Source organism: Acomys russatus, chromosome 23, assembly GCF_903995435.1.
Source record: "Acomys russatus chromosome 23, mAcoRus1.1, whole genome shotgun sequence".
Classification (NCBI taxonomy): Eukaryota; Metazoa; Chordata; class Mammalia; order Rodentia; family Muridae; genus Acomys; species Acomys russatus.
This window is the reverse complement of record NC_067159.1, coordinates 18,350,713-18,376,153: the sequence shown is the minus strand read 5'-3', so window position 1 is coordinate 18,376,153 and position 25,441 is coordinate 18,350,713. Positions and strand designations below refer to the sequence as shown.

General features: G+C 44.3%; 1 protein-coding gene across 5 annotated transcripts in view; it reads left to right on the top strand.

Annotated features, from left to right (window-relative positions):
- Window positions 1-9,994: 9,994 nt before the first annotated feature.
- Cdc14a (cell division cycle 14A) overlaps window positions 9,995-25,441 on the top strand; it is a 160,239-nt gene continuing 144,792 nt past the window's right edge. The window contains exons 1-3 of one of the 5 annotated variants that reach the window (XM_051166033.1): window positions 9,995-10,548; window positions 11,349-11,439; window positions 20,029-20,124. In XM_051166033.1, the coding sequence (XP_051021990.1) occupies window positions 10,500-10,548; window positions 11,349-11,439; window positions 20,029-20,124 (236 nt within the window). In that variant the 5' untranslated portion in view covers window positions 9,995-10,499. The remainder of the gene's footprint in view (window positions 10,549-11,348; window positions 11,440-20,028; window positions 20,125-25,441) is intronic. The other 4 variants (XM_051166034.1, XM_051166035.1, XM_051166036.1 and 1 more) reach the window with 4 other exon arrangements.

Here is a 25,441-nt window from a genome sequence, read left to right as displayed (position 1 = left end):
CTGAACCATCTCTTCAGCCCTTGAAAGTTTTTTTTTTTTGGGGGGGGGACTTTTATTTATTTATTTACTTACTTACTTTCTTATAGACTTTCTGGCCATTTCTGGCCAGTTTTCAGAAATCAATTTCTCACACATCACATACTACTTTTGTTACTGAAATATTTTAATAATGAGTAACTCTTGTGTATTTGATTTGTAAATATTTGCTTCTTCCTAAAAATGTTAATGATTAGAAGAAATATTTGCTATCATATCTACATTTTTCTATTTAAGAAAAGCAAAGTTCAGATGCTGGGCTGGGTGGCACACACCTTTAATCCCAACACTTGGGAGACAGAGGCAGGCAGATCTCTAAGTTCAAGGCCCGCCTGGTCTACAGAGGGAGTTCCTGTCAGTGACAGACAAAGAAATCGTGTAGCAAAATAAATAGAAAAGGAAACCTCAGGAATCTCAGACAACTTTCCTTCTTATGCATTTACTTATGTTCTGTGAAAACTGGCCAAGTTCTCATCCTTTTGACAGCTAAAGACGAGAAATTAAACAACATAAACGATTCTTTTCCATGGGCCTTGGTTCATATTTGTGCTATAACTACCTTTGACGATTAGTCATTGGTCTTCAGTCCATTTCCTGGTATGATTACTGTGCAGACTCCCGTGGGAGGTTTTCGATCCCTACCAATGACACACTTTTCTCACCTCAATACACATCACAGTGGTGCCTGCTGCCTGCTGGATAAGGTCTGTTCTATTTTGTTCTGTTTGTTTGTTTTTGTTTTTATCTTCTCTGTGTAGCCTTGGCTGTCCTTGACTCATTTTGTAGACCAGGCTGGCCTCGAATTCACAGGGATCTGCTTGCCTCTGCCTCCCAAGTGCTGGGATTAAAGGCATGTGCCTGGCTAAGGTCTGGATTTTTAAAAAATGATTTTAAAGTTATTTGTATATATGTATGTATGTGTTTCTCTCTACGGGTGGGTGTGAGCATCTGAGTACAGATGCCTGTTTAAGTCAAAAGGTAGTTTTGGATCTCCAGAGTTGGAGATACAGGCCGTAGTAAATCAGCTAGCAGGTGCTGGGAGCTATGGTTGGGTCCTCAGCAAGAACAGTGCATGTTCTTGACCATTGAGCAATTTCTCTAGCCACAAGTCTGACATGGCTGTTACTGTTGCTGTTGTGGGTTGTTTTAGATTTATTTCATTTTTAAGCGTGTGTGTGTGTGTGTGTGTGTGTGTGTGTGTGTGTGTGTGTGTGTAGGTGTAGGTGTGGGCTGCGCGTGCTGTTGGAGACCACAGGCATTGGATCCTCTGGATTTGGAATTCCAAGTAGTGTTGAGTCTCCCAAAGTAGGTGCTGGAAACTGAGCTCTTATCCTCTGCAAGAGCAGTGTGCACTCAGAACCACTAAGCTCTAAGTCTGGAGTTTTAATTCAACTTGCCAGAGTCCTCCTTCCTCTCCCTCTACTTTTTTATTCTATGTTGGTGCCCAACGAGTCTGAGCAGACACCTGTCTTTTGTTTGCTTCCCAGTCCATGTGCTGATTATTTCCTCCGCTTGGAACTCGCTCGCTGCCCTTCCGTCCCATCTCTGACACTAACTTTTCACCCAGCGGCCTTGTTAAATATACCTGCCTGACTCCTGTTTTGCTTCCAGGTCTCTTGTGACGAATCTGTGGCAACCTTTTACTCACTCTTCCATAGTACTTTGTCTCACTCACCACCACATTGTCCTTACTCTACCTTAGCCCATCTCCAGATAGGGAGTCAAGTTGCCTGCCTAGAGCCTTTCCCAGAATGTAAATTCTGTAGGAACAGGTGCTCATATTTCTTCTCCACGTGTATCCCCAGCACCTTGCATAGTGCCCGACAATAGAAGGTAGTAAGTATTTGCTGGCTGGATGCAAAAATACAAACGAAAGGATAGTGATGCTGGCCTAAGTAACCCAGAAAATATCACCTATAATATGTACATTATGCTTTAGAATCAGTAGAAATTGCTTTGCTTTTATGTACATTGTATTACTCAAAACAGTTACTAACAACTATGACTAATAGTTTCTCTGAGTAGCCCAGCTGTCCTGGAATTCCCTCTGTAGATCAGGCTGACCTAGAACTCACAAAGATTTGCCTGCCTCTGCCACCCAAATTCTGGGATTAAAGGCATGGCCCACCACCTCCCAACATTAGTTTACGTAGAATTTGAAGAATAAGCTTGTTTGCTTGGAGAAGCTTGGTCACACTGAAGATATAATGTTGCTTTTTCCATCCATGGCAACTGATACAGTTATAGGTATTGTCAGTGATAAAGCAACTATCAGAAATATGCTCAGTTAATAATGATATAATAATTTTTTTTTTGGAGAAGAAGAAACTAGAGGTCTCCTGTTAGTTTACTGGAAACATAATTTCTCTTTGAGTTTCTACATAGGATTAAGGTACCAGAAAATACAGTGTTACAAATGTGCCTGAACGGTCACCATGGGGACTGAAAGAGACAACAGTTGAGTCCCAGGCTTCTGTAACAGAGCGATTGAAAAAAGTGAGCCTGATCAGGGAAAGGTAGGAAAGCATGGAGGATGCCTGCATGTGGTCCTTAACCTGGATCATACTCTAGAGAAAGATGCTATGGTCAGAAACAGTAAGAAATGAAAGATACTGTAACTTCAGGGCCCTGCAGAGTTATCTCCAAGTGGTAAAAAGAACTTCTCTGTAAGTGTGTGTGTGTATTTCACACAGGGTCTTAGCTGGGAGTAAACAAAATAACAGTAGCCACACCCAAATAGATGTAACCATGGGAAGCTTGTGGAAGTTAGATCTTAAAAGCAGGTTTGTATTTCTTGGACTTTGTTTTAACAGTGTTGGCTGCCATTTCTATGCTATGGCAGTGCAACATGACATTTTATTTAGTTCTGCTATTACTATGAATTAGAAATTATTATAAATCCCTGTTTAGTAGCAGAGAATATTGTGTCCAAAACAATTGTACCATTGGGCACACATTGGGTATCAAGATATGCCTGAAATTAAGGTTTCTGTTATAAAACCCAGCGTAATTTACTCATTTTAAAAATTCATTTTCACATGTTTGTTGAGTAGCAGCTCTGAGACTATTTCCTCTTCTTTAAAATCGCAGTAATAACCATATTGATTCCATAGGCAGGTGGCGAGAGACCCGAGGTACACATTGTCCCTGAGCTTTTTGTTTGTTTTGTTTTCTTGAAGCTGGGTCTCAGGTAGTCCAAACAGGCCTTGAGTTTCCTCTACAGTGGAACATGATCTGGAGCTCCTTGAGCTCTGGATCCTTTTGACTTTATCCCTCCAAGTGCTGGGATTACAGAATCTGCAACTGTGCCAAGCTTTTGATTCCATGCTTATTCTTCTTTTCCTAATAGGAATTTGTTAAATATCATAGAGATATGTTAGCTATTGATTTGGGAGTGAGATTCAGACCACAGCATAAAGCTCCTTAGCGATGCTTTCCAGTATAGGGACGGTGGTAGGGCAGTCACAGTTGGGAGAGGAGTTATTTGAGGACACATTATGTTACATGTTTAAAGAGAAAAAAATTGCTTTTAAATATTTATTCTTTTATTTGTTAATTCATTTATTAAGAGTATCTCAGGGTACTAATCACTGTGTAGCCCAGGCTAGTTTCGAACTCCACAAAATCCTAGAGCCTTAGACTCCTCAGTGTTGAGCTTGTAGGTATGATCTACTACAGCTGGCTTCACTTTTATATTTCTTCTGTAATGAGAATGTGAATCACAAGTAATTATAGGTGGATACATTCTATACAACTCAAAAAATGCATTGTTGTTGGCTTACTTGAGACTGTGAAGTAGCCAGTAATTAGAACACTAGTAAATGTGGTTACCTGACCATGGAGCTTCTTTTTACTTTCTAGAATGCCACCACTTTTTACTGGTTGCATTAGTCAAGAGCCACAGGTTAAGGTGACCACTGTTAAAAATTAATGTTCATTAAACTAGGTTTAAAAACATTTATTTATTCATTGATCTATTGTCTGTCTGTCTGTCTGTCTATCTGTCTATCTATCTATCTATCTATCTATCTATCTATCTATCTACCTTCTATTTATCTACCATCGTGTGTGTGTGTGTGTGTGTGTGTGTGTGTGTGTGTCAGTGCCATGGCATACATGTGAAGGAAGTTCAGAGTACAGCCTGTGGGAGTCTATTTTCTCCCTCCAGTACGTGGGTTCTGAGAGTCCAATTCATGTCATTGGAGTTGGCAGCAACTATCATTTGGTTTTTGATGTTTCATGTAGCCATGGTTGGCTTTGAACTCCTGTCCCTCCTGTCCTTCATACCCAAATGCTATGTCTACAGGTGTGAGCCACTATTCCTGGTTAATCATCTTTTCCCCCCTTAACCATAAAAGTCAGATAAAGGAGACTTTATCAATATTGCTGCACTGGGAAGTGAAGGTGGAGGGGACTCAGTAATCCTCGACTTTATCTTGGTGTACTGAAAGAGCTTTAGGTTTAATAAACGGAGAAGTGGGGGCAGAGGATGAAAGGTAGAGGGGTGTGTGTGTGTGTGTGTGTGTGTGTGTGTGTGTGTGTGTGTTTCCCATTATGTAAGGTGACTTGAAGTGGTCTGTATGACTCAAGAAGGGTCATGCTACACAATCACTTACAAACGAAGTCTGTCATGGAAGTCCTTAGCATTCCTCCATCATCCTTCATCTCTTCCCAGATCTGGTTTCTGCCAAATACCTTGGACTTTATACATTGTATTTGAAGATGGAACTAACTGATCTCCCACATTCCTTCTAGTTCTTTGATTCCAGTTTGGAACTCTTAAACAGGCATTATTGTGATACAGAACATGTCTGAGTCATACCAAGATCTTAAGGTCTCTGTGGGCAGGTATTTTGTGCGTGTGTGTGTGTGTGCGTGCGTGTGTGTGCATGTGTGTGTGTGTGTTTATATTTGTACACAAGTCCAGGTATGCTCAGAGTCCAGAAGAAGGTGCCAGACCCTCTGGGCCTAGAGTTACAGATAAAGGCTGCAGGTCCTCTGACAGGGTGCTAGGAGTCAAGCTCAGGACTTCTGGAAGAGCAGTGAGTACCCTAACCACTGAGACACCTCTCTAGCCATGTCGGCAGGTAGTTTCTGAGCCACACTATTTTGGCATTTCTGTTCTAGTATAACTACATCGTTTTGTATATGTATTTTATTTTTCTGTATATAGTTATCTTTTGAGGTACTAGGGATTGAACTTGAGGCCTTCAAAATGTTAGGCAAGGACACTGCTGAGTGACATGCTCAGCCTTGCATATGTACTTTGTGCAAAGCTGCTTTAAGTTGGTTTTCGCATCATATGGGGACTTATCAAGCTAGTCAGTCAATTTAAATGATAGCAAATTTAAACTAAATTTGAGGCCTGGTTTCATACATAATCTAAAAGTAATCTGTAAGAAGCAGTCATCATATATTCTATATTCTCTTCTGACTTCTAGCATAATATCACTACTGACTGAACAAGTATGTTTTGATGATACATACATTTCACAGCCGTCAAGCCTTTGACTATCCTGAGTTCATTTTTTGACTTCTTCCAGCAAAGGAATATTTTTTTCTTTTACAGCTAAATGATAGAACTTTTTTTTTTTTTTGACTTTTTGAGACAGGGTTTCTCTGTGTAGCCTTAGCTGTCCTAGACTCGCTTTGTAGACCAGGCTGGCCTCGAACTCACAGTGATCTGCCTCCCGAGTGCTGGGATTAAAAGCATGTGCCACCACGCCTGGCTTAAATGATAAAACTTTTGCCCCCACCCATGTCTTCCATCATTAAAAAAAAAAAAAAAAGTATCTTCCCTGCCCCCACACCATGACTCGTCATGCCAGCTCAGTGCTGGCCTGTATTCTATTCTGGGACATCAGTCATGAAAAATTGGGCAACCTGCTGAAATCATTGGATTAGAAGAGAAGAAGGCCTGATTGGATGGAGCGGAAGGAAAGGTTGAGGAACACGAGGGATGTCATCTGTGGCGCTCTAAGAGGCTGTCAAAGAGCTCTTCCTTATTTTTGAAGAGCTGTTGTGTTTAAGTGCCTAGGAAGACTGGTGCGACCCTGACAGCAACACTTGGACAGCAAGTTTCTGGCATAATTTGAAGTTGCTTCCAGCAGTACGCTTTCTAGCTCTGCATGCCCACTGCATGGAAGTCAAGGCAGCCCAACCAGTATCAAGTTAGAGATGCAAGCCTGGCGTGGTGGCGCACGCCTTTAATCCCAGCACTTGGGAGGTAGAGGCAGATATATCTTTGTGAGTTCAAGGCTAGCCTGGTCTACATAGAGAGTTCCAGGACAGCTAGGACTGTTACACAGAGAAACTCTGCCCACCCCCCAGCCCCCCCAAAAGTTGGAGATGCAGAGCTGAACATTTGTTCACATTCTCCCTTCCTGTCCTTACCTCCTAAATCCATGCACATGTCACCCCCGTTTTCTACAGTGAAGTGACATTGTAAACTTGTCACTATTTCCATGTACCATACCTTTCCTTTACTGTTGCTTGTGGTGGAAGTAGATTTCTTACATTTGGGTTAAGTTGGGTGGTTGGGAAGACATTTTCAGTGTTACCTTCCCTCATGGGCTGTAACACATGCCCTTCCTTATTGTGAAACCATAACAGCAGGACTTTGGCCCATGATAACTGAGACAATAATGTGTTTTGTGAGCTCATTAGAATCTTGGTGTGTATGTGTGCTGTGTGTATACTGGTGTATATTTTCTTGCAGATTTTTTTTATACCATGATTTAGAGAGGATCTATTTTACTGATATTACTTACGCACACAGCATAGTATTAAAGAATTTTACCAGCCATGTAGAGTGGCACACACCTTGTATCCTAGCACTTGGGAGGCAGAGACAGGCCAATCTTTGTGAGTTCAAAGCCAGCCTGGTGTACAGAGTGAATTCTAGGACAGCCAGGGCACTGAAAAACCCTGTCTCAAAACACAACAGCAAAAAGTATTATCAAAATGTATAGTAAATATGCTAAGGAAAATAATTTTTCAATTTTTGCTTGAGACAGGGTCTTAGTTCACACTGTAATCCAGTCTGACCTCCAACCCATAAAGTGTTCTTATCTTGCAGAATGCTGTGCTGGGACCGTAGGCACGAGCCACAAACTCAGTGCCATTTTTACTTAAAAAATTATTCTTATGTGTGTTTATTCTGTATGAGAATATTTCACATGTGTATGGGTAGTGGATGCCCTGGGGCTGGAGTTAGAGGCAATTATAGCACCCAACATGGGCACTTGGAACTGAATTTGGGCCCTCTGGAAGATCAGTAAGCATACTTAACTGTTGAGCCATCTCTTCAGCCTCTCTTTTCACTTGTCTTAAGGACTTTTGTTAGGTCATAATTCATTCCTCATGACCAAAATCTCTAAGAATTATGTGAAAGGCAAGGTAAAATCATTTTTAAAAAACCATAGGAGGTATCCAATTAAACCTGGTCCCTCTGAAAGTGTTTTGTGGATCTCCTGAGTCTATATATAACATTATAATTAAGTGATGGCTACGTGTAGTGAAGTGGGCCTGTACTTATTCCTGGAAGGAGGTCCAGGAATTTATTGTCATCCTTGTCTACATTTGGAGTTCCAGGCCAGCCTAGAGCTATGAGACCCATCTCCAAAAATCAGAAAGAACAAGCAAAGGCCTGTGAGATATTTGCCACCAAGCGAGAGGACCTGAGTTCCCTCCCTATGTTGTGGGAGAAGCAAATAGCTCTGGCCATTATAAATAAGCCCAAGCTACCACATATGGCTCCAACTTGTATTTTATTTTATTTTTAAAAAATGTATTTTTATTATTTTTTTACTTCACTTTTAAAAATGTAATCTTCAGATGAAAAATTATCTGTAAGAATTTTAAGCCAACAGCTTTAGTAATGGGTTAAGTTTGGTTTGCTTTAGCTTTTTAGGCAAAGGATGGAAGCCTGTTGAGATTTCTATACTTCCCCACTCCCCCATATATTTTATACAAAAAGTATCAGTTATGTTTATTTCAATAAAATAACTTGAATTATTCAACATAGTAAGAATAAAGGTAACATTCAAGCGAGTTAGAGAGATCTTTGCTTTTTTTCTTTTTTTCCTTTTTTCTTTGTCTTTTTTTTTTTTTTTTTTTTTTTAAGACAGGGTTTCTCTTCATAGTAGCCCTGGCTGTCCTGGAATTCACTTTGTACACCAGGCTGGCCTCGAGCTCAGAGATTCGCCTGCAGAGTATGCCACCACTGCCTATTTTATTTATTTATTTATTTATTTATTTTATTTTATTTTTTTTTTATTTTATTTTTTATTTTTTTTAACCACTGCCTATTTTAAAGAGTTGTGGTTTTTTCTTTTTCAGAGGTCTTTGCTCTTAACTCTAGGCCTCGTGGCTCTTTGAACATGTAACATGCTTCAAAATAGTTCAAGGAGCGTTACGACTTTCAAAACTTTCACAACTTTAAAATGTTTTTTTTTCCCTTCTACTCTCTCCATTTCCCATGTATGAAAATGAGGCTGTTGGGCCTTATTCTTAGCGATTCCTCTGCTTTCTATCTATGTGGTTAAGGGTTTCTTTTGAATGTGAGGTGTGTTTTTTAGCTACCGCACCAAAGATGTGTGATTAGAATTACTGAGATAGTCTGATTTTTTTTTTTTTTTTTTTTATACCAAGGTAGTATCCACTTACAGTTTTATGCTCCTTTAGTTTTATGGAAAGTCAGCAAAGCAGGCTAATTGGCCTAAGAACCATGAATTGAGTTGCCTACCTGAGTCGCTTCAGTTGGTTCCTCTCTCGAGCGCCCCCTCTCTCCCTAGAGGTCAACAAGGAACCAAAGGCTTGTACAAATCCCTGTTCCTAGGAGAAACCACTCAGAGCGCATGCTCTGATGATAGTAGCTCATTAGCGCCATTTTCGTAAGGGAAGGGCAGACCACTAACTATGTCCCTAGGACACACTGGACTAAAGTTGTTCAAACTGGATCAGAACGTTGCGGAACAAGTCCGGGGCCTCCTGGAGAGGAACCTTTGTACTCCTTACAGCACTCCAGCTGAGACTAAAGAAATTCTCTTCTGTTCATTTCTCTGTGGACAAGTGGTCCTTTCTTCTCCCTTCGCCGGCATAGTCTACAGTCCGATACTAGAGCCTTAAGACTTCTGCTATGATTTTGCGCTCACACCGTGCCCAAAATGACAGGACTTGGAGAGCCGGACGGGATTTTTTTTCTCCCTTGAGAACAAAGCCCAAGCGAGAAGAGAGTCTATTACTTAGAGGGTATCAGTCTGGATACTCCTGAGCTAGAAGGTAGTTCTTCTCTCTTGAAATTTGGTTATAAAGACGCAGATCCCGTCCGTGTTGGGAGTAGGGTTGGTGGATAGCTAGTTAGCGACAAGACCCGACCTGAGATTTTTCAGTGGTGTGTGTGTGTGTGTGTGTGTGTGTGTGTGTGTGTGTGCGCGCGCGCACACGCGCGCGCGAACGCGCTAGCTCAAGAGTTTAGAAGAAGCTGAGTGGAGCAAGAGGAAAAGAGCTTGAAGAGAGACAAGAAAAATCTGGTGTGGAAGAGTTAGCGAATGCAGAAAGCATAGCGGAGACAGAGCATCCCAGTCTGCCAGGCTGCAGCAGCTTCCAGGGAGACGTCCACTCCTCTCCATCCATCTTTTTCATTCATAAGTTCCTGGCCCCGCCTGACATCCCCCACCCCCATCCGGGCTGAGGGCCAAGTTTCCTGTGTAGCAATTGGTGAAAGGCAACAAAGCCTTAGCAACGGGCTCCTAGTGACCCGCGGGGCGCCTGGTAACTGGGGCCTGAGGCCCGCGCAGAGAAAGGAGCCGAGCTGTCCCTTTAAGGGATGGCCGCGAAGCCGTGAAAGTGGAGGGGGACGAGGGAGGGCGGGGAGGCAGGTCTGGGGGCGGACCTAAGAGGAGGAGGAGGAGGAAAGGGAGGAAGAGTTGCTGCTGAAAGGAGGTGGCGAAGGAGGAGTCTGAGCAGCTGCTGCTAGCCCGGCGGGCACACCACCGGAGTCCTGCCCGCTGCCGCACGAGTGGCCACGGGCGCGATCCGGGCCAAACGTCTTATCCTCCATGATCACTTTGGGAGCCGGGGGAAGACTTTGCCTGGCGGTGCGAGCTGGTGTGCGTTGTCCAGGCTTGGCGGAGACGGTGCGGAGTGAGCAGAAGGAGCTGCAGCTGGAGAAGCAGCAGCAACAGCAGCAGCCGCTGCCGCCGAGTCCGGATCGCAGCGGCTACAGTCCGGGGCGTGAGCGTCCCGCGCTCAGCGGGTTCGGTTCCCCACGGAATGTCCCCGGGGCGCCCCGCGCGCTGACCCTGCAGCCGCCTCCGCCTTGGGCACCCGCCTCTTCCCTCAGGCGGGCTCGGTGATCCGAACCGCGAGCTTCCCAGCTCCTGGGCAGTGGGGAAGCCCCCGGGGGCGGGTGACCTCAGCTGGCCACGACCCAGCCCTCCCCGGTGCGGATCTCGCTTAAGATGGCAGCGGAGTCAGGGGAACTAATCGGGGCTTGCGAGTTCATGAAAGGTGAGGAGCAGCTGCCCGGCATCCTCCGGCCCTTCCACACCACCCTCCCCCGAACTTCTCAGGGCTCACCCCTTTGTCCCAAGCCCCTACCCTGGATTTCTTCTCGGGGCTCGTGCCTCTCAGCTACTACTGTGTGGTGCTCGGGGCCCCTTCTTGCCACTCAGCTCCCCGAGGACCCCCTGCTTCCGGCTTCTTTCTCGCGTCCTCGCTTCCTCCGCAGCTTCCTCGTACCCGGACAGTGCGGGCTTCTCTGTTTGGGCTTCACCTCCAAACCTCTCTTGGGGGATTGTGCCCGGTTTACTCTATCTGCTAATCCTCTACTCCTCAGTGGTTGTCTTGTGCTTTGGGGCTCCCATCTCGTCCCTCCCCCCGCCCCGCAACCACCACCACCACCACACCCCCTGTCTTTCCTTCCTTCCTCTTGAAGTCGGCTAAGCTGCAGGGAAGAAGCTCGCCTCTCTTCCCTTTCCGCAGCAGCTGGGTCTGGAGGTTTCTGAACCAAACTTGTGCCTCCAGTTTTGCGGGTACCCACAACTCCTGTCTGCACCCGTCCGCACGCCCGTAAGGGCAGAGGGAACATTGAAGATGCTCTGCCCCCTGCTGGGTCCTCTTCTAGCCTCTTGGCAAGTTGTGTTTTTGGGGCTCTAGCTTTCTGGAAGATACGGTTTCTACAAGAATCCCACGCATTCAAGGGTCCTTAACTGATGTGTAGCAATTATTAATCTTTCGTGTATGATCCACACTCTCAGCCCCACTTTCCTGCCTCTCATGTTTTCTTGTCTTTTAAACTTCTCTTTCAGATCGATTATATTTTGCTACTTTAAGGAATAGACCAAAAAGCACAATAAATACCCACTATTTCTCCATCGACGAGGAGCTGGTCTATGAAAAGTAAGTTTCCCTTTTTTATAAGCACGTCCCTCCCACTCACACCCCCAACCCCCGAACTATTTAGCTTGTTGGTTCTTTGATAAGCGAGTTTTCCCACCCCACCCCCCCAAAGAGTTCAGGAGGCTTGGACAGGGGTACAGACAAATTTACATAGTTTGGACCTGTCAACATTGCAGTCCTTTTAGAATTCCATAGGTATTAATTCTCCTCACTCCCACAGCAATTGTGAATTCCTCACACTCCCCAGAGTAGGACCAGGCAGTCATGAAGTGTCATCACCAGACCTGTAATTGGCCTGTGAATCAGTCGCTAGGTATTTATGGAGCACCCACAGGGTTCAGGGCACTGTGTATGACAGGTGCTTAAGCTTTGCAGTGCACAAGGCTTTCGTTGTACGGAAGGAAGGATGTTTTTGTTTGCGCAGTGTGTTTTCAGAAAGTGGGACACAGACTGCAGGGAGCCGCTTCCAAGTTGCACCTAGGAGGAAGATTTCCAGTGTGATTGAGCTATTTTAATTAGATGCTCCTGACTTGATTTGTTTTGTGTTTTTCCAGATAGGGCTTCTCTGTGTAGCCCTGGCTGTCCCAGACCTCGCTCTGTAGACCAGGCTGGCCTTGAACTCAGAGATCTACCATCCTCTTCTCAGTGCCACAATCACTGGGTTTGAAGCAAAACTTGCTTTGAGACAGAGTTTCTCTGTGTAGCCTTGGCTGTCATGGACTCCCTTTGTAGACTAGGCTGGCCTCGAACTCATAGAGATCTGTGTGCTGCTGGCATTAAAGGCGTACGCCCCCATGACAGGCTTTGACTTGATGGTATTATTTTTTCCTACCTTTGAGTAGTAGAGGATTGTCTTCCCCCAGCCCCCTCTGAGGGATTAAGATCTGAGAGTGAAAAATCAGAACCAAGAACTGAGTTCTGTGAAAGGCCATGGATGTAAAGGGAAAGGTTATTTGAATATTTTAAACAGTAAAACATTAATTGGAGGGATACATTTCCATTCGATGAAAGCAGTAGATAGGAAGAGAAAGGCAGGACTGACTTATATTCTTTTCCTAAAAGAGCTGGTATTTCAGACCAGCCACATATACTCTAGACGCTTAATTTTATTTTGTTGCCATCATAATCAAGTGGGCAGTCAAATGAGCATAGTTAAATGGGCCATAAAAAGCTTTTGAGGGTTTCCCATTAGAATATTAGTAATTCTGCTTCAGGATTTACGGGTAACCCTGGGCCTTGGAGAAGGGAATATTCTGGACCTTCAAAAGACTGTATTTTTTATATGCAAGAAAAATGTCTTCAGGACATTTCTCTTACTAGTGTGGGGAGGAGGATGCTTCTTCTATGGCGGAAGTGAGAGTGGCTATGAAAGAGCCTTTTGCTGCTGTTCATGAATGCCTAGAGCTGCTGAGGCAGAGAGGTCTGAATCCCTGGTGTCAGATTACAGCTCTGCTCCTGGACAGAATGGAGTTATAAGCAGCCTGTTCCCTGACCCTGTGCACCTGGGTGATGTCACCACCATCAGTGTTTATTGGGTGGACACTCTATTGTTGGGCACCATCCTGGCTTTCTTGCTGTGAGCTGAGGGCCTAGGGACCTCTTGTGTGCCCTAGGGTAGGCACTGTGTATACATGCCATTATGTTCACTTCTGCAGTGTTTATAGAGCCAGGGTTTATTAATATGCACTTGAGCAAGCGCCAGTTATTGAGGTCTGAATCACTTCCCTTGGGATTGCTAGATGGTAGACTTAGCAAAAAAAAAAAAAAAAAAAAAAAAAAAAAAAAAGTTACAGTTAATCAACTAAACACAGTGCGAAATGGTGTTTTAAAAATAAAGAAAGTTTCGTGTGATTTTAATGTTTGTACTGTAGGATACAAATTATTATCCCCCATGCCCCTCCCTCCCTGCCCCTCCCCCCTCCCCGGCATGTTCCTGGTGTCTTCTAAGGACAGACTTGCTAGAGAGGCCATCTGGTTCACTTGTGAGTTTGGGTGTGAACTTGAACCTACAGGAAGCTGAGTAAGGTGGTACACCCTTTTAATTCTATCATGTGGGGGAGCAAAGGAAGAGGCAGGTGGATCTCTGCCTCTTTGAGGCAGTTTGAGGCCAGCCTAGTTTATACAGAGAGTTCCATACCAGTTAGAACTATAAGTGAAACCCTTTCTCAAGGAGGAAAAAAAAAAATCTAGGCGTGATGGCTCCGACCTGAATCACTTGAGTGACCGAGGCAGGGGGATTGCTTGGAGTTGGAGGTGAGTCTGATTTATGTAGTGAGTTGCAAGCCATAGCGTTGCGCTATAAAGTGAGGTGTGAGGAATGATAAAGATTCAGCCTGGCCGAGTGGTGGCTCACCCCTGCAATCCCACCACACAAGGAAGGCAGAGGCAGGTGGGTCCTTTGTGAGTTTGGGGCCAGCCTGATCTACAAAGCGAATCCAGGACAACCAGGCTGCACAGAGAAACCATCATGAAAAACAAAGCTAAGAGAACTACAATTAAAGGGAACAAAACTGCTCCGGGAGAAACCTCACCTCTATACTAGGAAGCACTTGTGAGGAGTGGAGGCGTGTCCAGTGGACATGCCCATAGGAGGCTCTGTGGAGGTGTTAAGGTTGGCTTGAAAGATAGACAGGCTTTTCTTTTGGATATGGGTGTGAGAGGAGAGAAGAGCGAGGAGCAGGACGGAGGCTCCTGAAGTGTGTTCAGCTCACAGAAAGTCCTCCACTTTGCCTTGTGTGTACACAGGTCACATGAGGGGAGGGAGGTGTGGAATATGAGACTGAGAGGTCAGTTGGGGACAGACTGAATGTCAGGGTGAGGAACCTGCAGTTACTCTGGCAGGACTTGAGGCTCTTAGAAGGGTTCTGGGACAGAGATGGCACAGCTAGATTCATGCTAATTGCAAATAACGTGGCCTCTGTGCTGGCTGCTGTTCTACGTGTTCTGTGACTCCTAACTTACTTTCCCCACAATTCTGTGCTGCAAACATTACTGCCAGCCTTTCTTTGGTACACTGACACAAACAGGGATGGTGAGGTTAGGGACTTTGTTTAGTGTCACTGGAATAAGTAGCAGAGCTAGAATTTGAAAACATACCATCTAGTTCCAGGGTCCGTACATCCTCCATCCAAAAAGTAATGGCGAAGCATCACTAAAGGCCCAGTGGAGAGGATGCACTTTGGGATGTTCAGGGGGAAAGAATAAGTGCCTGGATTGCGATGGCGTCGATGACGGTGGAGAGGAGGGATGTGATTCCATGTGTGGGTAGTTGATGAGGCTGCTGAGGGAAGGCTATCAAGCAGGTCTTGGAATAGCCCTTTCACAGTAGGCCTGAGGGCATCGGAAATATAGCAGACGATGGGCTTGATGGGAAGACTGGGCATCTGTGTAGGTCACGATGAATTTGAGAAATGTAGGAGATAGTCACAGCTTGGTGTGGTGGTGCATGCCTTTAATCCCAACACCTCTGTGAGTTCGAGGCCAGCCTGGTCTCCAAAGCAAATCCAGGACAGCCAGGGCTTTATTTGAAGAGAGTATATCTTTCTTTCTCTCCAAGACAGAGCCTTGGATGTCTTGGAACTCACTTTTTTAGACCAGGTTGGACTTGAACTCACAGAGATTCTCTTGCCTCTGCCTCCTTATTGGTGGGATTAAAGTTGGGAGTTTTCTAAGCAGGTGATGCAGTTTAAAGAATGAAGCTGTTTCAGAGGAAGAAGAGATCAAAGTTTTCCAGGTTAGGTGAGTAAAGGAAGGAGCTATTAATAATTAGCCAATTGGGAGGCAAGAAAACTGAAGGAAGGAAAGAAGAGGCTGTGGACTATGTCTCTTTGGCTTCCCTTTTGGAAAGATAGAATGAGACAGCCTGCAGAGTCCCTGGGATGGAGCAGTAACCTGGATTCTATCTGTGGAGCACATCCTGAGGGCAGACACGCTAAAGTGCATGTCTCCAAAGAAGGGAATGTGTTTATAGGCATTATCACACAGGGCCTCATACAACCTGGTAGCTATAATTATTTGCTGAGTGGCCCAATGAAGTGTCACCTTTGTGAGTAAATTATCACCTCAGAAACAATTAGCTAGGCTCTTTAAATATGAGAGAGTATGTTTAGTCTGGGTAGCGCTGTGTTTTGTGCAGAAGTTTGCTGAGTTATTAAGGATGGTAGACTCTGTGATTGAAATAATGACCTTCTGAAAAGCCCGAGGAACAAATTTAGCAAAATGGCTTCATGAGGCTAGGCTGTGAGACTTGAGCTAGTTTGTTTGCAAAACAGAGTCTGGTTGTCCTAGAACTCACTATGTAGAAGAAGCTGGGCTTGAACTCACAGAGATGTGGCTGCCTCTGCCTCCTGAGTGCTGGGAATACTAGACCCAGCTAAGATAAAATTTTGAACTTTCTTTCTCTGGCCCTGTCTCTCTCTGATTTCACTATGTATTCCTAGCTGGCCAGGAACTCAACTTGTACTCTGCCTGGATTATACTTGACTCTTAACAGAACTGTCTCCATGACAGCCTAAGACATTTTAATAAAAGGTAGATGCTAAGAAATCATACTTTGAAGGCAGGTTGTGGTGGCACACTTCTTTAATCCCAGCACTTGGGAGGCAGAGGCAGGTGGATTTCTGAGTTTGAGGCTGGCCTGGTCTACAGAGCAAGTTCCTATACAGCCAGCCAGAGGTACACAGAAAAACTGTGTTTAAAAAAAAAAAAAAAAAGGTACACAGAGAAACTGTGTTTAAAAAAAAAAAAAAGAAAGAAAGAAAGAAAGAAAGAAAGAAAATTATACTCTGGGCTCTGCGTGTTTTCATAGGCCAGAGTTTAAACAATACTGGTGGTTCAAATAGTAGCTCCTTAACTGGAGCCTTTGAGAACTTTATCTGTTTTGGGCTGACCTCCTCACCATGCTCTTCTCCAGAACTGGTGTTGGAGTTAGACCCTGTCATCCAAATAGAGGCTAACTTTTTTAATAACTCAGCTCATGGTTTTTGGCTCAAGAGTTAGCAAAACCAAATATGTTCATTGTCAGAACCCTTGTATACTCCTAATGGTGGATCTTGGACGTGGGGGTTGGATGCTGATAGTGTGGTTAGCCTGTTTGCTGAGAAGGATGGTGTGCACTGTCTCTGCTTTCAGTCATATACTTTTCCATTCCTTCTGTCCTTTTCAGGAGAAAGGTACTAAAATTTCACGACATAGCTCTAAATAAAGATGCTGAGGCTGGCCAGGGTTTCTTTGGTGAATCCAGGAAATGTCACCAAGTGTTTTTACTTGTTAAGAGAGAGCAGCCTTGGCTGGGGCTGCCGCTCAGTTGGAGAGCATTTGCTCGGCGTGTACAAGGGCCTGGGTTTAAATGCCAGCCCTGGAATAAAAGATTAAAGAATGAATGGTCTCAGCTGGATGTGGTGGCTTCTACTTGGGAAGCTGAGACAGGTGGATCCTTGAGTTCAAGGCCAGCTTGGCCTACATAGTGAGATCCTGCCGCTAAAACAAAACACCCCCCCTCCCAAACCAAAATGGGCTTTGGTTGTAGCTCAGCCTGTAGAGCGCTTGTGTAGGATGTGTGAGGCACTGAGTTCAATTTCTGGCATTATATAAACTTGGCATGGTGGTTCAGGCCTGTAATCTCAGCACTAGGTAGTGGAGGCAGGAGGAGAATCAGGAGTTTAAGGTCTTCCTGGGATGCTTGAGACCCTGACTCAAAACACCAACTAAGGCCAAGCGTGGTGGCGCACACCTGTAATCCCAGCACTCGGGAGGCAGACGCAGGGGGATCGCTGTGAGTTTGAAGCCAGCCTGGTCTACAAAGTGAGTCCAGGACAGCTAAGGCTACACAGAGAAACCCTGTCTCAAAACACCAAGAAACTAAACCAAATCAAAAACAAAAACGAAAAACAGAAATCAAACCCCCAAAAAGCAACAACAAAAAAAATCCAAAACAAAACAAAAGGATCAAAACACCAACTGAACAACCGACCAACCCAAACCCAAAGCATGGTTCAGACATTCTTTTTTAAAATAATAGAATATCTTTGATTTATTTTCTGACAATTTCATATACGTAAACAATGCATCCTGATCATATGTACTCTAATTCCTCTCTTCCCCTCTCCCCAGGAACCGCCATTTCATTTCCACTCTCTTTGGACACTTCCGACACACCTCACTTTTGTGTCTTCTCTCTGTCTGTCGTAATAACCTACTAAGTCCAATTCGTGCTGCCTATTGGAAGACTGATCTTACATAGGCGGTCATGACCGTAGTGACTTCAATGGTGCAATCGCCACATCATGTCCGAAAGACAGCATTTCAACCACTCCTCCCCTCCTCCTGCTCTTACGTTCCATGGTGTTTCCTGAGCCTTGGGTTAGGGTTGACAGCCATGTCCAGTTTAGGGCTGAACACTCAGGAGGCATGCATTCTTAGTATTTTGCATAGTTAACAAGTCTCTGCACTCACTACTGACCCCTGCAGAGAGAAGCTTCTCTGCCAAGGTTGAACGTAGCACTTATCTATGGGGATAAACAAGAACGTTTAGAAAACAGTCTGACAACACATTGGTTAGCAAAGCACCAGAAGTAGGTTCCTCCCTAGGGTCTGTGACCTCCAAAGCCGTGATTGGTTTACACTTGTAGGCCTGCATTTCTTCCTGTGGAGCAACCTCAGACCTAATCCAAAAGCAGTTAGTTGACCCACATCTTCCATGCCACTATTACACTGGTAGGCACATCTAGCCTAGCAGACTTGCTTTTTACATCTTCTGGCCTGAACACATAAGTTGTGAATGTTTACTTGTGTATGTATATACCCTGTGGACACAACTAATGTTATTTTGTAGCATGCATTATAAGGTGGTGCACTTATTGATATACATTTACAGTCAATTCTCCTCCTTCCTCCCTCTTCTCACCCCCCCCCCCCCTTGCAGTGCTGGGAAATCAAACCCAGGACCTCATGCACGCTAGGCAAGTGTTCTAACATTGAGCTACATGCCTAGCCCTCACAGCCAGTTCCAGTTTTTCTTTTTGGTTTTCTGAGACAAGGTCTTACTTTGTAGCCCAGGCTGGCCTTCAGCTCACTATGTAGCCTTGGCTAATCTTCAATTCTTGGTAATCCTCCTGTCTGAATGTCTTAGGTGCAGAGGTTACAGATGTGAGCCACTATGCCCAACCCCTCACAGTCCATTTTTAATTATGTGACTCACTGCAATCAGATTTTACTTTCATATTTGTTTGGGTATTTCTTGTTTTGACCTCTTAGCCTTTGGTGATGTATAATTGGACTTTAATCTCCTTGGCCATATGTTTGTTACTCAGTTTTTTTCAGCTTGCTTGTGATAACCCTGGCGAAAACACCCTTGAAATGCTAAGGAATCTTCTTACAGGGCTGGCTTCTGTCAGGCAGCATGAGAGTGATCCAAGTGGGCTGTAGGAGATGGGCTCCGTGCCAGGTTACCCCAGGGCAGTTTCATTATTTTGTTTGAAGTAGACTCCTAAGACATCAGATGTGCTCACTTGTAAGTCCATAAACACATTCCCAAGCCCAGAGTAAGTGACCGACTTAGTCACAGCTCAGAACAACTTTGTGCAGCAACAATAACAAAAGGACTGCACACATTTCTTTCTTCTTTTTTTAATGGGGTGGAAATCACAACAACTTAAAATTTGTAAGTGGCTGAAAATTGCCGTGCAAGAAATTATAGGTGGGTGGAGTGAGAATTAATTGCGGGGCACTGTGCAAACGCAATGGGTAAGCACAGGTAAAGGAGGAAGTGGCAACAGAACAGAGGGCAGGGTATGAAGCTGTAGCCTTCTGTGTTAGGAGTGAAGAAAGCAAGAACTCCTTACTGCCTGATTACTGAGAGACTTTCTCATAGAGCGACGTTTGATGTTAGTGACCACAGGGCATTGTCACAAGGTTTTGTTCGTTGTCATATCCATAGCCCAAGCACTATGCTTGGCATAAGAGTGATGTCCCAGGAATTCAAGTTGAATGAATGAATGAGGAAGGAAGGAAGGGAGGGAGGGAGGGAGGAAGGGAGGGAGGAAGGGAGGGAGGGAGGAAGGGAGGGAAGAAGGCAAGTAGACAGGGAGAGAAACTTATTTCAGCCAGAGTCCTAAGAAAAGGTGTGTTTAGGAAGAGCGAGAGTCTGTTTGGGAGGGACACTTGATTGGAGAGAAGCCACAGGTGAGGATGGGCTGGACTGTGGGATGCTGGGTAGCAGCCCATTGGCCTTACTGATGAATGGAAAGGAACTGACCAGCGCTCTGGACACAAGTGGTCCCACAATTGGAGGGAACTCTGAGGAGTACGTTTCTTTAGCTTGGATGACTGGGATACAGTGACAGGATAAGTAAGTTTATGTGTTTACGTCCGGAGGAGGAATACCTGCTTGCGATCCTGGTTCTCTTTGGTGGTGTCGGGTGGGAAACTGAAAGTAAAAAGGGCTCAGAAAACAGACAATACCTGACCCGAATACTCAGCCAGTTACGGGTTTAAAGTGTGGGGAGTTGTGTGGGACAGCTGATCTCAAGTTCTCTGGACTTAGGGTTTGAGTTGCACTTTCTACACTTAACTGTGGAATTTATTGTTTAGTTTTTTAGGGTCTAATTTCAATTTAATGAAGAAAAGAAGTTGGTATTTAAAAAGTAAACCCAGTACTTCCGGGACCACCAAAGAATTGTATACTGGGTGAGGCTTTTCAAGTTCTGTTGTTCTGGTTGAAATATGTCTAGTCCTTGATAACCTGGATAAATGACATCTGATAAATGACCACAGCTATTTGTGGTTGGTGATGGGTTCCTCCATAAGAAACATTTGCGTTTGCTAAAGACAGTGGCTCATGCCTGTGATCCTAGTGAGTCTGAGGCAGGAGGATACCTCTATGTTTGAGGCCAGCCTAGGCTGCAGAGTGAGAACTTGCCTCAAACAAACATTTGTATTGAACTATAGTTTTAAATTTATTTTGTTTATTTGTGAGTGTGTGTGTATATGTGCACACACACACACCACAGTGCAAACATGAAGGTCAGAGGACAACTTCGTTGAGTCATTTCTCTCTTTGTACCTTTACATGGTTCCAGGGGCTGAACTCAGGGTGTCAAGCTTTTGTGGCAAACGCCCTCAGCTGACGAGCCATCTCCTCAGCCCTGAGCTATCTTTTCAAAACGAAGCCTTTCTGTTACTACTCAAATTAGTATTTTGGTTTTCAACATAGTCCTATCTTGTTGATGAATGGAAGAATTTGCTAGTTTGGCTTACTTTCCTTATAAAATATAATTTTCTTTTGAGTTGTAGAAACTCAAAAGAGTTTTTGGTTTATTTCAAATTGGCCTCCTTCATCAATATTGGCAGTAGAGCATTTTTTAAAAACTTTTATCTGGGAAGCTGAGAGTTTTCTAAAGTACCCGACACAAAGAATGGGAAAGTTCCATATGTGTGTTTTGGAGGAGCTGGAGGCCAGCTCATGCTATCCTACCAAACTGCATCTTCAACCTACAAAGATCTGATCTGAAATCCCACCTAGCCTCAGACTTTTCGAAAAACGAACCTGTGTTTCTGTCTTAATGAATGGACTGATTGTTTTCTGTAGTCCCCAGGCTCCATAACTATGAATACATTGACTAAATAGTTTGCTGATTCAGATTTAAGACTTTCCAAAGATTAAAAGGGCCTGAGCTGGTGAGATGGCTCAGAGGTCATATGTTCTTACTGCTGAGCCTGAGGAGCTAAGTTTCAGCCTCCAGGACTCACACGGTGACAAGCACAAGTTGTCCTCTTATCTCCACATACATGTTGTGGCATTTGCATGCACATAGACGCAGATACACACACACAGATACACACACACTTGAATACATACACATGCATGCATACACACACTCAAATACATAATAATACACACGTGCACACACACACACACTTGAAAACATACACATGCTGGCATACACACATACTCAAATACACATAACACACACACACACACACACACACACACACACACTTTTCTGGCATGCCAAATGGCTCCTGTTAGCTAACATTTTGTCTTCTATTGGTGCCATTTGGCTAATTTTTACTGATAACATCTATAAACTGAGCTTCTCTCCTCTCACCCTTACGCCTTTCTTCCTTCTTTCTCTATGTTTCTTTAGACAGGGTCCTGCTCTACAGCCCACGCTGCCCTGAGCTTGTGACGATCCTCCTGCTGCAGACTCCTGAGTCCTGGGATGACACATGATCGCAGCTGGCCTGGGGTTAGCACTTTCTTGGTGCTGCTAGCTGGTGGGTCAGTGTACTTGCCACTGACAACCACTTGCACCCTGGCCTGCTGTGAGCCTAAATGTGCAGTGGGTATAGACACCAGATAACTGGGTTCCAGAATGTTGAGTCTGAAACAAGAGTAGCCTTTGCGTGAGCCTGAGCCTCTTGTAAACATAGCTAAAGGGCATACATGCGTTCATTGAAAACTTTAAAGAGAAACAATCCAACTTTGCTGGATTCAGGCTCACTTGGATTGCAGATTGGTGAGATTTCTGAATTGGGAATCCAAGCATAACTGATTTCTTTCTATTGTTTATTTGTGTGTGTGTGTGTGTGTGTGTGTGTGTGTGTGTGTGTGTGTGTGTATGATGTTCTCCGTGTGTATCTGTTCATGTGGGGGAGGAGACAAGAATTCTCCAAGGAAGGGTAACTGGGCTGACCTAAAGCACAAGTGTTAACCAGGGGTGGGGGGTAGTGTATAAAGGTCTGAAGCAGGAACTCAAAACACTCCTCGTGGCTTGGGCTTGCCACTAATAAGCTGAGGAAATGTTGCAAAAAATAAGTCTCCAAAGAGAGAAGGAAGGAGCTGCAGCCCCTGGGTCATTGGAGGCAAGGTTGAGGGTGTGGAGTTTAATTCCAGGGGCTCAGGGAGGTGATATGAGCATTGCCACTGGGATTAGAGTAGGGTTCCCTTTTTAGGGACCCGAGCTGCTTTCAGATAGGCGAGAGTTAGCCTTTTATGTACGGTGGATCAGTCATCACTCTGTGCCACAGCTATGGGAATGTACTGGCTGCTTGGCTCCCTTGCTTTCAGTAGCTGCTGGTGAATAGCAGGGTTAGCTTCCATGGTTGAAAATGCAAGTCGGTGGGAGTGAGTTTTAATCTTAGCAGAGCATTCCTGGAGAAGCCGTCTCTTGCTGTCATTAATTGAAATCTTGAAGGGGCTTTCCTTTCATTGACTTGCTCCAGAATTATAGAGCTGGATTCTGGAGGGTTCCTTGACAGCCTCTGGCCTTGTTGTTTTGGCTTTAAGGCAGAGTGGTCACATCACTCGTTTTACACACAGCTGAAGGCTGTGTAAGCACCCCTACTATATGCCTGGGGCTAAAGAAAGTGCTAAGTGGAGAAGGTCTCTTAGTGTGAGGCGGCTGAGATTTCCTTTCACCGATATATCAGGGTGAGGAGTGAGAGCTGGTACTGAGACTAAGACACTAAGACACCAGCTGAGGGTTGCAGCATCATCAAATGGGGACTGGAATCCTTCGGTACCAAGTGGCCTTTGGTCCTTTTTGTAGGCTGTCCTGTACACAGGGAACTTGGTAGGTACCCAGCCACTGGCCCTCGTGACTGTGGCAGGTCGTGCTCTAAGGGCATGGAAGACACCCCAACTTTTGCCTCCATGACTTAGATTACTATTCATCAAGCAATTAGGATCTTCTGAAACTGTGATCATTATGAGTTTTCCTCATGATCAAAAACATCTGGCTGGAGGAAAACATCAAGAGTAAGGCAAATATTAGCTGACAGACCACATGGCTTATCTCAAAAAAATTGTAGACACACCTGTATAATCTGTGCGTTTAAGGGCCAGTGGTAGTTTAGCATATCATATGTATGTATATATATATATATATATATATATATATATACTGTAATGCTTAATAGTTTTCTTAGTAGGTGGTGAATTTATTGTGGGTAGGAACTGTGGGCAGCGAGCTTTATCAAATATTGGAGTGGGCAAATGAACAGACAGTATCAAAAATTTTTAAAATTAAATATGGCTGGGGAGATGGTCCAGTGGCTTGTCTGATAACCTGAGTTCACACTGCCAGAACTCACAGATGTGCCCAATGCTATAGCATAAGAGTCTGTAATTTCAGCATGCCCCTCTGGGGCAGTGGTAGGTGGTAGGCAGAGACAGGATACTTTGCAGAGGCTCCTGGGCCAGGTAGCCCTGCTCATACAGCCATGAGGAGACTGTTTCAAACAAGGAGAGGTGAGGACCAACACCCAAAGGCTGGCCTCAGATCTCCACATTCATAGGTGGCATATAATATGAAGCCCCATACATGAACACACACACACACACACACACACACACACACACACACACACACACACACACAAGCACTGTATACACTCTTACAGAACTTTTCTCATTTTATTTAAAACTCAATGTTCTTTCTGGTTTCACAAGAACTCTTTAATTAATATGTTAACTTGTAGCATCTTGCTCAGAATGGGTGGCCATACATTTTGTTTCGGGAACAGGCAGTGCACTTACTGAATTAAAAACAAAACTGTTGCCTGATGTTCATTTCTTAAACTTCTTGAGATTCATTGTAGCAATTGATGTATAACTTGCCAACCTTGTTAGAGGAAAAGCATGTCATGGTGAGGAGATTGTTGTTTATTCATTCATTTGGAAAAGAAAGTGCCTCGATGAAATGAAATACTATATCCACCTACCCGAATGAGATTGGAATACTGCCCCTCTCCACTTAGACAAAGTGGGGTAGGGGTCCTTGCTTGTCTTTCAGTCGTGATATTTTGCTGGACTGAATGGACAGAATGGAGAAGGCACTGGTCACTGTTTGGACTAAAAGTAGAAGAGAGTTCATTTTCAGTTTTTTTTTCTTTAAAAAGAAAATTAAATAGAAGAAATTGTGTGTGTGTGTGTGTGTGTGTGTGTGTGTGTGTGTGTGTGTGTGTGTATTATTTCAGGAGCTAACAAAGGGATGCTTTTTTTCCCTCTCCCCTCACCCCCTCTCTCTTCTTTCTCCCCCTCTACCTGTCTTTTTCTTTCTTTCTTTTTATAACTGGGTTTCTCTGTGTAGCTTTGGCTTCTGGAACTTGTTCTGCAGACCAGGCTGGCCTTGAATTTACAGAGACAGGATACTTTGCAGAGGCTCCTGGGCCGGGTAGCCCTGCTCATACAGCTGGGATTAAAGGTGTGTGCCACCACCAGCCAGTTAGGGACGTCTTTTTTGAGTTGCTTCTATCTTGTATTTTTTGGGATAGTATCTCTTACTGAAAGCAGTTTATCCATATCTTTTTCTTGGTGCTCAGCAAGTCCTTAATTTGTGGTGTCCACTGTTGTTTCTATCATCCTTTCAGCGTGGTTGCTTTCCACAGTTCGGTGCTCCAGCGATTAGCCACAGGTGGCTTTTGACTATATTTTAATGGGAAATGTCTTCAGCTTTCAGATATGAAAAACTGACATTTTAGTTTACTTGTCATTTTAAGTAGCCTTCATCTATTTGCCATGTTGGAGAATTCCAGGTCATTGTAAAGATGAGGCCCACCTTTGGCGTACTTGATTTTGTGTTACTGGAGGATACCCACTCATCTTCCTGGAATTTGGTAAAAGAGTTCTGTTCATGAACTGTTCTGCCTCCAAAAGTGAGTTCCTGTCAGTGGGCTTCATTGCTAAACTGTGTAGCTTAAAGCATGAGGTTGGAGTTGGTGCATAGTGCTTAAAATAAAGTTGGAATGACATGACTTAGATTCTTTGTGCTTTTTTTTCCTTAATTATTTTTTGTTTTCATTTTGTATATTCTTGATGTGTTTGGGTGTTTTGTTTGCATGTATGTCTGTGCACTATGTATGTGCAAAACTCATGCAGGCCAGAAAAGGGGCATTGGATTCCTTGGGACCAAAGTTACAGGTGGTTGGGAGCCACCATGTAGGCGTTGGGAATTTAACCCTAGTCCTCTGGAAGAGCAGCTACTAAATTGTTACCTCTCCA